We start from the raw sequence: 13674 nt of genomic DNA on the forward strand, positions 1-13674 counted from the left end.
GTGCCCCACATAATTCTTAGTCTTTCTTTACTTTTTTTCATTCTTTTTTCTGATTTTTCCTCAAATTGGTGTCAAGGGATTTACCTTCAATCTCACTGATTCTGACTTCCATTGTCTCAATTCTGCTCCTATAACCTTCTACTGAGTGTCTAATTCTGAAATTTTATTGCTAATCTTTTGGATTTCTAGTTGTTATTTTTGTACGGTTTCTAGCAGCCTGTTTATTCTGTCATTTTGTTCTTGTACTGTTTTCCTAAATTCTTCTATTGCTTTGTATGTTCCTTGGTTTGGTCTGTGTTTTGCATGATCTCCTTCTTGGCCTCTTGGAGAGCTCTGTATATTAGTCTTTTGAATTCTTTATCAAATAGTTCCATTATCTTATATTCCTCTGGAAGGTTTTCTGGTTCTTTATTTTGGTCACATGCTGGAGCCATCTTTTCCTGCTTCTTTATGTGATTTGATATTGACAGTTGTCTCCGAGGCATCAATAAGTTATTACATTAATTTATTGTATTTCTGTTTTCTGAGCCGTGTATTTTTGTTTTGTTTTCATGTATCCAGGTAGGCTGGCCATGTGTGCTATTCTGGTTGTTGGCATTGTTGCAGCTCTCACCTCCTGTCTCCAGGTGGTCAGAGCAGCTACTGAGCATGTAAGCCCGGAAGTCTGTTCACTGTTCTTGCAGGGGTGCTGAAGACGTAGGCAAAGATTTTTGGTGAGGTGATGGATCTGTCCTGCTGGTCACCTGGCTGAGGGTGCAGGGGGTGTTCTCCCTGGTCATTGGGTTGGGTGTTGTGTGTGTGCTGTCACTTACTGGTTGGTCGGGGTGCAGGTGCCTGGATTGTCGGTCACCGAGTGTGTGATGCAGAGACTCTCACCTATAGTCCTGGGTGGGCAGGGCTCCATGGGTGTGTTCAGAGCTGGCAAAGGTCTCTGATTCCAGTGGAGGGCAATGTAGGGGGCAAGGCAGAGGGCTGTCAGCTACAACATGTGGCGGGGGTGGGTAGGGCAGCCAGTCCTTGGGTGCCTGGTGCTGTTGTCTAGAGGGACTGGGAGGCACCACTAATTCTCAGGCCCCTGTCATGGGCAGCTAGATCGAGTGAGTGGTACTGCCAGTCCTCAGGTCCCTGGTGTGGGTGGGTGATGCCCCTTCTTAGGTGGCAGGGCAGTGTCGAATGTCACAAATCTGCAGCTCCCACTTGGCTGCTGCAGGTGAAAATGGGCTTCATGTGGATGCCCTGCCTATTTCATCCTAGCAAGCGTGTGCCGCGCTGGATCGGCCTGCAAGGCACTGGTGCCAGTAATCAGCAGAGGTGAAGGGCGCTGCAAGTCCATGGACCTCCTACACCAGGGGCTGGGCGAAAGAGTGGGTCCCTCTGGCCCCAGCTGTGAGTTCCAAGCTTAGGGGGCAGGACAGTGTTGAATGCCACAGGACTGGTGTCAGAGCAGGGAAGCGGATGGATGACAGGAAGGGAGTGCTCCTCAGCCATGGAGCTCTGGTGGGGGAAAGGGTTATGGTGTGCACGTGGTAATCTGGGAGCTTGCACTTAACTTTTGCAGGTGTGGTGTCATTTCTGTTTGGTTCTGGAGGTGCATGCAGATTTGCCGGGTGGTTTTGGCTTGGGATGGTGCTGCTTGCCTCAACCTGTGTGCATTGCCCAGATTCAACCAGCAGGATGCCAGCAATCCCAGGATCCATAATTCCCCATTTCTGCTCTTTTTGAACTGTCTCTCCTTCCACCTGTCGCTCAGTCCAATTCTTTAGCTTTGTCTTTGATGTTTAGGGTTCCTAGATTGTCAAATATATCCGATTCACTTGTTTTTTTTGCATCTTTGTTGTAAGAGGGGGGACATGAAGCGTCTGACTATTCCGCCATCTTGGCCCCACCTCCCAAGGCTTTTTTTAATTGTAATTTTTATTGAGATAATTATATATTCACATGAAGTCATAAGAAATAATACAGAGAGGTCCTTTGTCCATTTTTCTCATATCCCCCCCAGTGGTAACACTCTGCCAAACTAATACGATATCACAACCAGGATATTGGCACTGATACAATCACAGATCTTATTCAGATTTCCCCAGTTTTATTTATGTGTGTGTGTGTGTGTGTGTGTGTGTATCTAGTTCTATACAATTTTTTTCACATGTGTAGTTTGAGTATCCACCACCACAGTCCATCCATCCACAATTCCATCCCCACAGGATCCCTTGTGTTGGTCTCTTATAACCACATTTGCCTCCTTCCCACTCCCCCAACCCCTCATCCCTAACGCTGGTGACCACTACTCTTGTTTCCCATTTCTAAAATTTTGTCATTTCAAAAATCATACAATATGTAATCTTTGGGAGTTGGCTTTTAACTCAGCATAATTCCCTGGAGAGTCATCCAAGTTGCTGTATGTATCAACAGTTTGCTCCTTTATACTGCTGAGTAGTAATCCATGGTACATATGTACCACAGTTTGCATATCATTCACCTGTGGAAGGATATCTGGGGTGTTTCCAGTTTGGGGCTATTGACAAAACTCCTATGGACATTCCCGCACAGGTTTTTATGCAAAAATAAGTGTTCACGTCACTGGGATAAACGTCCAAAAGTGCAATTGCTGAGTTGCATGGTAACTGTATGTTCAGTTTTTTAAGAAACTGCTAAATGGTTTTCCAGGTTGGCTGTGCCATTTTACATTCCCACCAACAACGTATGAGTGATCTAGTTTATCCACATATTCACCAAGATTCAGTGTTGTCACTATTTATTTTGTTTTCAGTCACTCTGACAGGGGTGTAGTGATATCTTATTGTTATTTTTAATTTGCATTTACAATGTTCTCTTAAAAGTTATCAAAGTGTGAGTGGCCTGAAGTTTGAGAATAAGATAGGTTACGCGAACTTTCCTGAAGTGCAAGATGCCAGCCTCATCAGAACGCTCAGACCACCTTCAATTCTCTTTATTCCAGGCTCTTCAGTTTCCAGTAGAAGGCAAAAGGAAAGACAGGAAGACGGAAAACTTTTCTAAAGTCTACAAAATAATAAAAAGGACTCTAAACTCTTTTTGTGGGAATTGAGATAAAGCCAGATGAAGAACACCTAGGGTCTTTCTGATGGGAAACAGTGCCTATTATCTGACCAGGCTCAGTTAGGTGTCCTACCCCGCTGTTCCCTGTGTTTACTGCATCGAAACACTTCTCAAAATGGGGCATAACTGCCTCTCTACTTGATAGTCTCCCTTAGCAGGCTGAAATCCTGTCTTGTTAATATTACAATAATGCAAGCCCAGAACCTACCATATAGTAAATGGTACCTGGCATAAAAGGTTCCTAGGTGGTGCAGGTGCAAACTGTTTATGCTCAACTGCTAACCTAAGGGGTGGCAGTTCAAACCCACCCAGCAGCTCTGCGGAAGAAAAGGCCTGGTGATCTCCTTCTGTAAAGATTACAGCCAAGAAAATTCTATGGAGCAGTTCTGCTCTGTAACACATGGGGTTGCCATGAGTCAGAACCAACTCAACAGCAACTAACAACAACCTGGCATATAGCAAGCAAATGAATGTAATGAATAAGGGACAGAAGGAAGGAAGGAAGGGAGGGAGGGAGGGATGGAGGGATGGAGGGATGGAGGGATGGAGGGATGGAGGGATGGAGGGATGGAGGGATGGAGGGATGGAGGGATGGAGGGATAGGTATGCTTCTTCAAGACTTGGGATCTGACCTGATAGTTACGACTAAGACGTAACAACAAATTAGCACCAAAATGTTAAGCTAAAAGGCCCACTAATGTGAAAACCTGTTTTCAAAAGTCTCTACTTGTCCCATTTAACCCCTTACAAACACAAACAAAGTCTTCTCTGGCAATGTGGGTGGAACAGAAGGAACTCATTTCACACCTCAATGCCTATTACCTGTTTTCCACTCACAGGAGTTTCTTGCAACTCTACTTGTGTTGGATGAAATCTCAAATACGTAACAACTGTTATAGCACAGGTACCAACGAAAGAAAGTGGATGTCTGTGATAGAACCTACTCCCTGTCACCCTACTGAAGTCTCCTGGAAGACTCTTCAACTGAGCATATTTCCAAGACCAAAATCGACATTCCTCTACAGACTTTCTTTTGCAAACTTATAGTCTTCAAACTTCCTTCATTGGGGATCAGAACCAGTCTCGGCAAGAACTGCCTGGCAATGCCCCTTCTCATGCCATCTCTAATTCTCTTCTACTTGAGCTTTTTCTGTGCTCTGGGTGCTAAGTAATAATAGGATGTGCCTGAGTAGTTTCCCTCATTAGCTTGCCTCTATAAGGAGGAGTGACAGTGTAAAGCCTTAGTTGAGGACTGCTGTTGGCGACAGTATCAGACTTTGCTGTGTATTAATTCTTTTTGTGCATCTGCCCAGAAGCCACTTAGTGAGGGCATTGTTTGAGAAAAAAAGGGAATCAAATCAATATTTCTTATTCACAGCATAATTTATTACATACTACATAATCAGTTGCAGCTGCTACTGAAAAAAAAGGTGTGTGTGTGTGTGTCTGTGTGTCTGTGTGTGTGTGTCTGTGTGTCTGTGTGTGTGTCTGTGTGTGTCCATAAACAAACGGGGAAAAACACCAGCATCCACACAACTGTATTCTAACCTACTTCTAATGAAAGCAAAGGCCAGTGGGCTCATGCAAAGGAAATGTCATCCCCCCTTAGACGGAGGTAGAAGGATCTGGTTTTGAGAAAGTCAATAGTGCATGAGCTTCCTATTAGGTGTGGAGAGTGGATTCAATAATATGCCAGAAGGGGGCATCTCTGCACCACAGCCTTCCAGAAGTTACTCTACTCATCTCAGCCAACACCATGGGACCACACTTTTCAGCCTATGCCTATCCTGATGAGCTCAGTTGGTCAGGGCCTGGTGCTAGTGATGTGGGTTCTCCAGACAGATGTACAGTGCAAACTCTGTTTTGTGGTTAACAACAGCACCTACCCGCAGCCCCTCACACTAGCCCACCTTCTCAGAAAGTTCACACAGGGGTATTTTTAGTTCTGAGGGCAGGGGATACAATGTCTCAGGTGATCGGGAGGCCACAGTAGTGACTGTCTGACCTGCCCAACACACAGTCCAATCATAACAAACCCACAGCCAAAGCTCAGAGCCATTACTCAGCTTCCCCTCCCAGGGCACTGGCTCCTGGAGCTGTCTCGCCAAAACCCGAAAAGAGGGCCCTACTCAGAGAGAAGGCACCTAACCTCAGCCAAGGAGCCCAGTGGAAAGTTTTATTACTTGTCAGTCAACTGAACTGCATAGGAAAAAAAAAAAAAATTGCACTCGTGAAAAATAAATTTCTGCTTTCTGGGAGGAGATGCAGCAAGCCAAGGAAGGAAAGAGATCAGATGCAGATGGGACGCGTCCTTCAGGGTTCGAGTTGTTACAGCGAGGACTGCTGAAGCCTGTCCCTCCGCAGCGTCATTCATAGTTTCTGATGCCTCGGGGAATGTGCAAGTGAGTGACAACTGCAGCCCAAATCTTCCACCCTGAATAAGTACCAAAAACTCCCAAATTAAGGCAATCTGGAACATGCAGTCCAGGTGGTGAAAGCATGGAGCTAATGAGGCCAGAGTTGTGGCTCATACTTACGAGAGCCAAACACACTCAGACAAAGAAGCACTGTGTCCCAGCCACAGCCAGAACCCTGCTCACCAGCTGTCTCACAAATCAAACCTGTGGTCATAAAAGGGATGAGAGAGATGACTCAGTGCTAATTCTGCCTCATTCCAAAAAAAAAAAAAAAACAGCCAGCACGTCCTACTGATACTGGGTAAGACACAGTCTGCAAATTAAGTACAAGTCCACCTGTCCACTCGTGCCTGATAATGAGATGCATGAAGCTAAGATGAATGACAACCGCTCCTCCTTCAGGACAGCTCAGGAGCTACCTCCTCGGTCCTGACACCCCAAGGCAGGTTTTGCTCACTCCTTCTCCCAGGCACCCAATGCAGTTTGCCTAATACACCACCACATAAGGTACACTATCATTATCAGTTTTTGGTTTCCTCTCGGAATTCCTACTCAACTGAGACTCCCCGACCCAACTGAGACTCCCCCAAAAAAGAGACTGTGGCTCTCAACCTTTTCCCCCCAGGACCCAGCACAGTAGGCCTAGGTTGAAACAGGTTCAGAAAAGACATTCATGGGGGGAATGCTGGTATGGCTGAACAGATACAGCCTCTGTCCCTAGGGATTTTGGAATCTCAAGACAGTTGCCTCCTTTTTTAAACACCATAGAGGGAACCGCTCCCAGCCGCACACGCAGTCACAGCACGATCAGACCAGTCACAGTCACAGCTGACGCCAGCATACAAACAACAGCAGCCACCAGGTATGTGCCCTCATCATATGTAAGCACAACCTTGAACACTGCTCACCAGACCCTCACCCCAACCCCAGAGAGTAAGCGGTATCAGCCCTATTGCACAAATCAGGAAATAGGTTCCAAGATACTAAGTCATTTCCTTAAAGATACACAGCTTGAAAGTGGCAAAGCTGGGATTCACTCATGTGTTCCTTAACTCACAGTTGTTAGCTGCTGTCATTATCCGACTCATGGCAACCTCCTGTACAACGGAACAAAACACTGCCCAGTCCTACGCCATCTCCGTGACCATTGGTATGATTCAGTTCACTGTTGCCACCAGTGTGTCAATCTGTGTCACCGAGCGTTTCCCTCACCGTCACTGGCCCTTCACTTTACCAAACATGATGTCCTTCTCCAGCAACTGGTCCCACCTGAAGACGCATCTAAAGTAAGCAAGTAAAAGTCTAGAACAATATTATGTGATCCATAGGGTTTTCAATGGCTTATTTTCGAGAGTAGCTCACCAGGCCTTTCTTCCTAGTCTATCTTAGTCTGGAAGTTTTGCAGAAGCCTGTCCACCATGGGTTTTTGAAATACTGCTGGTATTTGAAATACTGATGGCATAGCTTCCAGCACTGTAGCAACATGCAAGCCACCACAGTACAACAAACTAACAGATGGGTGATGGAACCCAAAGTTACAAGCATATTAAATAGAGGAATATCTATATCCATGACAGGTAGATTTCCGATAGTGGCAGGTGCAAAATACAGCTGAAAATGGAGGACGTTTGGAAAGAGGGAGGAGTCTCCAGTCAAGAACAGGGAGTGAATCCACATCACTCACTCCCAACAGGGGCTAAATGGGTTCTCGAGGGCAAAAAAACTTTACTCCTTACACATAAAGCACAGATATATATATAGATAGATATGCATACACATACATATATATACATACAGTATATATGTGTATAGATATATATACAGTAGATAAACAGATACCTAGAATTGTGATATCTTCCTAATCAAATGTGTTTATTTTATTATTAAACCATAATCCTTTTCATCACTCACACTTTTTGAACTACAGGTATCCCCCACTTTTCAAAAGTTTGCTTTACACCACTTCACTTTTATGAAAGACTTACATTAGTACCTGTTTCTGCTACAAGGAAAGAAATACAAAGAGGATTTTCGCTTCTATGAAAAAGGCAAAAAGCGGAAATAGCGGTCAGCGCTTGGTTTGCGCGCACCCGGAGCATCGGAGCTCCTTTCCTGAGAACTACACTTAGCATCTCAGCATCAAGCCACCACAGCTTTGCACTAAGTGAACAATCAAAGGCCTGGGGCATATAAACACACCATGCGTGGCAAGATCCCATCCTGGACTTGTCCCCTGTGCATTTCCCTAACTGTAGGACTCATCCCTTGGCACGCACAGTTAATATAAATCCCGCTCTTCTGTGGGATTCAAACCCCAGACCTTCAACCCAGCCCCATGTGCCACTGCCGGTGAGGCTACTGGGGCTACCACCACCACCCCCTCAGCCTTCCAGCATGCTCACTGTCTTCTCGATTCTGGTGAGTGAAACTACACTGTGCATACATTATTTCTCCTTTATATAGGCTGTGTATTTATTATATCATCCCTGCGTTTACTACACACTGGTGTTATTTGAGCTTTTGTGCATTATTTGATGATTTGGTAGGTTATTTTTTGGGTCTGGGAACGTTCAAAATTTTTTCCCATATAAATTAATGGTAATTGCTTCTTCACTTTATGCTATTTCCACTTAAAAAAGGCTTCATAGGAACACTCTACTTTCAAATAGCAAAGAAAACCTGTATTAATAACTCTAAATTAGTATTTTCTTTGGGGGGGGTAATATTTATCTGAAATATGTTTCCTACCTGTTTACTTTCAAATTTTTTGTGTTCTTCTGTATTAAGCTAAGAAGCACATCTCTACATTCTCTTTTTTTGTTTGCTTTTATTTGTTTTTTTAATCCAGTCTGACAATATTTATCTTATTTTTTTGGAGGACGGAGTCTGTTTACACTGATTGTGATCACTGATGTATTTGAATTTGGATTTATTCCTATCATTGTTGTGCTTTCCTTTTGCCCCACTTTTTCCATGTCTCAGCTCTACTTTTAAATGAAGCTCACCATATTGGGGGGGGGGGGCATTGAGAATAACACTGTCATATCAATCCTATTTTACAGAAGATTAGGAATGAAGACTTAGTGGTAAAAAGCTTTCCTAAGGTTCGAGTGCTAACGACAAAGCGAAGAATCAAATATGACTAATACCACGTCTAACACTTTTACACTACACCGCACTCGGTCCTCGACCACGGCAGCAGTAGCAAGATTTGATGTGCCTCGCGGCCATCCTCAAAGTAAAGACAGGTACTAACCTATTCATTTTACAGATGGAAAAACTGAGACACGGATAGCGAGTCATTTACTCATAATCAGAGAAACTCTGGGTTAGAAATAAAAATGTTAAATTTCTACAAATCTCAAAGTTTATTAAAAAAACTCAACAGAAATTTGTGGAAGAGAAGAAACTCACTAATGGGGGCTGAGGTAGATGTATACTAGTTTAGAAACACATAAAAAAGTATTATTTATTATTAGGACTGCTCAGAAAGCTATATGAAAATTTTAAATACATTCAAATCTTACAGAAGCTAATACTTTTTAGTTTTCCACCTTAAAAAATAAAAGGAACCACGTGAGCACCAAAAAAAGTAATTACTATCACAGTTAAATCAAAGAGAGCTATTGTGCTGTTGGGACTGCCTGTCTTCCAGGGCGAGACGCAAGCTGAGAAAGTAGGACTTTCAGGAAAGAGCTGAACAACAGGCCAGCTGGGAGCCCCTCCCGAGCCACGTGGAGCCTGTTTTCTCATCTCCCTTCCTGGGCTCTCCCTTTCAGAGGCTTCTTTCTTCTGTCCCTTAGTTTTACCTCCGTGAACCTCGGAGAATCACACATTTTTCCTAGGTTTATTTCCAAGTCATTTTTTGGTTTTACTTGGTAGGTTTCCAAGCACAGGCTCATGTCTTTCATATTAGGAATTTATTGCCGACAAGAAGCACATGTCAGAGGACACTGGGCAAAAGGCCAGAAGACAAGATCCTCCTGGCAGGCCCCTCGGTAGTCAGACATGCGGAGAGGGTCTCCACTCGGCCTCACGTGAAAGCACCGTTCAGGCCCTGTCCTCTGAAACACCAACACAACGGCAAAATGCTACTGGACTCTAATCCAAACAGCTACAGCAACATAAACCATCTGACTGTAAACTTCTTCCCACTTCTTAATGAAATCTTTCTTCCGATCCTTAAGTGAAATCACATAGATTCTCAACAACAGACGATTTTTTTATAGGACTGTTTGATTAGAAATGATCTTAAAGAATACCATCTGGAGTTGCTCTTACTCCAGAACCTTCATACTGAAGTTGAAGAATAATTTGAAGGAAGTAAATGCAGTAGAAGAACGATGAAACCTTTATCTTAAATGTCTTACTGGTCATTATTATGGATCGAATTGTGTCCTCCAAAAGATATGCTGAAGTCCTAACCTCCATACCTATAAATGTGCTCTTGTTTGAAATAGGGCCTTTAAAGATGTTACCAGTTAATAACTCAAAATGGATCAAAGACTTAAATATAAAATCGAAAACGATAAATAAAGATCATGGAAGAAAAAATAGGGACAATGCTAGAAGCCCTAATACATGGCATAAACACAATACGAACCATAAATAACAATGCACAAGCACCAGAAGACAGACTAGATAACTGGGAGATCCTAAAAATCAAACACTTATGCTCATCAAAAGACTTCACCAAGAGTCCAAAGACAACCTACAGACTGGGAAAAAATTTTTGACTACGACAAATCTGATCAGTGTCTAATCTCTAAAATCTACAAGATACTGAAAAACCTCAACAACAAAAAGACAAATAACCCTATTAAAAAGTGGGCAAAGGATATGAACAGGCACTTCGCCAAAGAAGATATTCAGGCGGCTAACAGACACATGAAGAAATGCTCATGATCATTAGCGATTAGAGAAACGCAAATCAAAACTACAATGAGATAACCTCTCACCCCAACAAGGCTAGCATTAATCCAAAAAACACAAAATAACAAATGCTGGAGAGGTTGTGGAGACACTGGAACACTTATACACTGTTGGTGGGAACGTAAAATGGTACAACCACTTTGGAAATCGATTTGACGCTTCTTGAAAAAGCTAGAAATAGAAGTACCATACCATCCAGCTATCCTGCCCCTTGCAATAGATCCTAGAGAAATAAGAGCCATCACATGAATAGATATATGCACACCCATGTTCACTGCAGCACAGTTCACTATAGCAGAAAGAAGGAAACAACCGGTGCCCATCAACAGATGAATGGATAAACAGACTATGGTATATCCACACAATGGAATACTACGCAACGAGAAAGAACAACGACGAAGTCGTGAAACATAACATGGAGGAATCTGGAGGGCATTATGCTGAGTGAATTCAGTCAGTCACAGATGGTCAAATATTGTGTAAGACCACTATTATAAGAACTCAAGAAAAGGTTTAAACACAGAAGAAAACATTCTTTGATGGTTACGAGGGTGAGGGAGAGTGGGTGAGGGTTATTTACTAACTAGATAGTAGGTAAGAATTATCTTAGGTGAAGGGAAGGACAGCACAAACTACAGGGGAAGTCAGCACAACTAGACTAAACCAAAGCTAAAAAGTTTCCTGAATACAGTAAAACACTTTGAGGGATGGAGTAGCAGGGGTAGGGGTCTGGGGACCATGCTTTCAGGGGCCATCTAGGTCAATTGGCATAACAAAGCTTATTAAGAAAATGTTCTGCATCCTACTTTGGTGAGTGGCATCTGGGGTCTTAAAAGCTTGCAAGCGGCCATCTAAGATGCATCAATTGGTCCAACCACCTGGAGTAAAGGAGAACGAAGAACACCAAAGATACAAGGAAAGTATTAGCCCAAGAGACAGAAAGGGCCACATAAACAAGAGACTTCATCAGCCTGAGACCAGAACAACTAGATGGTGCCCAGCTACCACCAATGACCACCCTGACAGGGAACACAACAGAGTCCTGGATGGAGCAGGAGAAAGGTAGGGTGCAGAACTCAAATTCTAGTAAGAAGACCAGACTTAATGGTCTGACTGAGACTGGAGGAACCCTGGAAAGCATGGCCCCCGGATTCTCTATCAGCCTAGAACTAAAACAATTTCCGAGGCCAACTCTTCAGACAGGGATTGGACTGGACTGTGGGACATAAAGTGATACTCATGAGGAGTGTGCCTCTTAGCTCAATTAGATACAATAGACTAAACGGGCAGCTTCTGTCCAGAGGTGAGATGGGAAGGCAGAGAGAGTTAGGAGCTGGTTGAATGGTCATGGGGAGTCAGGGGTGGAAAGGAGGAGTGTGCTGTCACAGTATGGGGAGAGCAATTAGGGTCACATAACAATGTATGTATAAATTTTTGTATGGGAAAAAATGAAAAAAAAAAATTACCAGTTAACGACGTCATATAGGAGTAGGATGGGTCCTAATCCCTCCTGAGTGGTGTCTCATAAAAGGGGAGAACAGACACAGTGACAGAGACACATGGGGGAGATGCCATGTGGAGATGCATCTACACGCAAGGAATGCCAAGAGACACATGGAGCTCCCAGCAGCTGAAACAGACAAGGAAGGATCACCCCTTAGAGGGGACAGAGAAAGTATGGCCTTGCCAACGTCCTGACTCCTAGCCTCCAGAACTGTAAGACAATACATTTCTATTCTTTAATGCCTCCCACTTTCTGGCATTTTGTTTGGCAGCGCCAGGGAACCAAGACAGTCTCTAATTTTTTTCTCATCTTTTCCAGGCTTCCCAAGTTAGTACTCCCGCTCCCTGATTCCTCGCTCAGGATTCTTGCTTCACAAAAAGCAAAGGAGAAAGAGGCTCAGAAGGAAATGATACATGTCATCTCACCTTCCTTGCAAACAGCATGGCCATTTGAGACACTGCCACATGACCAAGGAGAAGCCATACCAGTCGCTGCTTCCCCCATTCCATCCAGAAGCTCCACTCGAAGTCTGTCGGGTCCTAAATAGGCCAAAACAGGAGTTTATCAGAGGGCTTTTAGTACATCTCTGAGGCAGAACACAAACTCCAGTTAATAAAACAACCAGGAAAAAAAAAAAAAGGCCAATATGAGTCCAAACTCTATAAGGTAACATTTACACAACACTTCCAGCCTTGACCCCACCATAAACCCCTCTCCCCATATCCCCCCACCCACCTCCAACTTGGCTGGTCTCATTGCCATTCCCCACATGCACCTCTTACTTTCTGTGATTCAATGTCTTTGTTAAAGCTGATCCCCCATGATCCCCTATGGGACAGGAACTATTGTTAAACCCTTTTTTTAATAAAAGATGAAATTTAGGGTTAAAGGACTCAATTAATTTACCCAAGGTCACAAAGTTAGTACAAGTAATCAATTGAGGGGATCCCAGTTAAGACAACTAGATGCTTTCACTGAAGAGAGAAATACAAATTGGACACTGCTGTGGATTGAATTGTGTCCCCAAAAATGTGTGTCAACTTGGCTAGCCATGATTCCCAGTATTGTGATTGTCATCTGATATGATTTTTCTATGTGACATAAATCCTGCCTTTATGATGTTAATGAGGCAGGATTAGAGGCAGTCATGTTAATGAGGCAGGACTCAATCTACAAGATTAAGTTGTATTTTGAGTCAATCTCTTTGGAGATATAAAAGAGAGAAACTGGCAAAGAGACTAGAACTCATACCACCAAGAAAGTAGCACCAGCAGCAAAGCACATCCTTTGGACCCAGGGTTCCTGTGCTGAGAAGCTCCTAGACCGGGGGAAGACTGATGACAAGGACCTTCCCCCAGAGCCGGAGAGAGAGAAAGCCTTCCCCTGGAGCTGGCACCCTGAATTCGGACTTCTAGCACCTAAACTGTCAGAGAATAAGTTTCTCTTTGTTAAAGCCATCCACTTGTATATTTCTGTTAAAGCAGCACTAGATAACTAAGACAGACACTAATAAAATTGTTTATAGTTAGTCATATTAAATCTTGCTATCATTTACAGGCAGCAGAATAATTTGATAGACAAATTAACTATCTAATTTGCTGTATGCTTATAATTAAATAATCAAAGGTATATTTCCCTTTGCCTCTGGAAGCCCGGTGTCCATATACCACCCTGTGTCTGTATCTATGCCAGGCTATGTCCATGCAGCTTCCTAATTGAGGATGACGGGCTGGGTAGGGATCC

At 43.5% G+C, this 13674-nt stretch overlaps 1 protein-coding gene across 3 annotated transcripts in view; it reads right to left on the reverse strand.

Moving 5' to 3' along the window:
* Positions 1-13674, reverse strand: part of HHAT (hedgehog acyltransferase) — a 635839-nt gene that overhangs the window by 549464 nt on the left and 72701 nt on the right. For all 3 annotated transcript variants that reach the window (XM_023730279.1, XM_023730278.1, XM_012555207.2), the window contains exon 3: positions 12357-12470. In XM_023730279.1, coding sequence (XP_023586047.1) covers positions 12357-12470 — 114 coding nt within the window. The remainder of the gene's footprint in view (positions 1-12356; positions 12471-13674) is intronic.

The sequence above is a fragment of the Trichechus manatus genome, unplaced genomic scaffold (genome assembly GCF_000243295.1).
Source record: "Trichechus manatus latirostris isolate Lorelei unplaced genomic scaffold, TriManLat1.0 scaffold00035, whole genome shotgun sequence".
Classification (NCBI taxonomy): domain Eukaryota; kingdom Metazoa; phylum Chordata; class Mammalia; order Sirenia; family Trichechidae; genus Trichechus; species Trichechus manatus.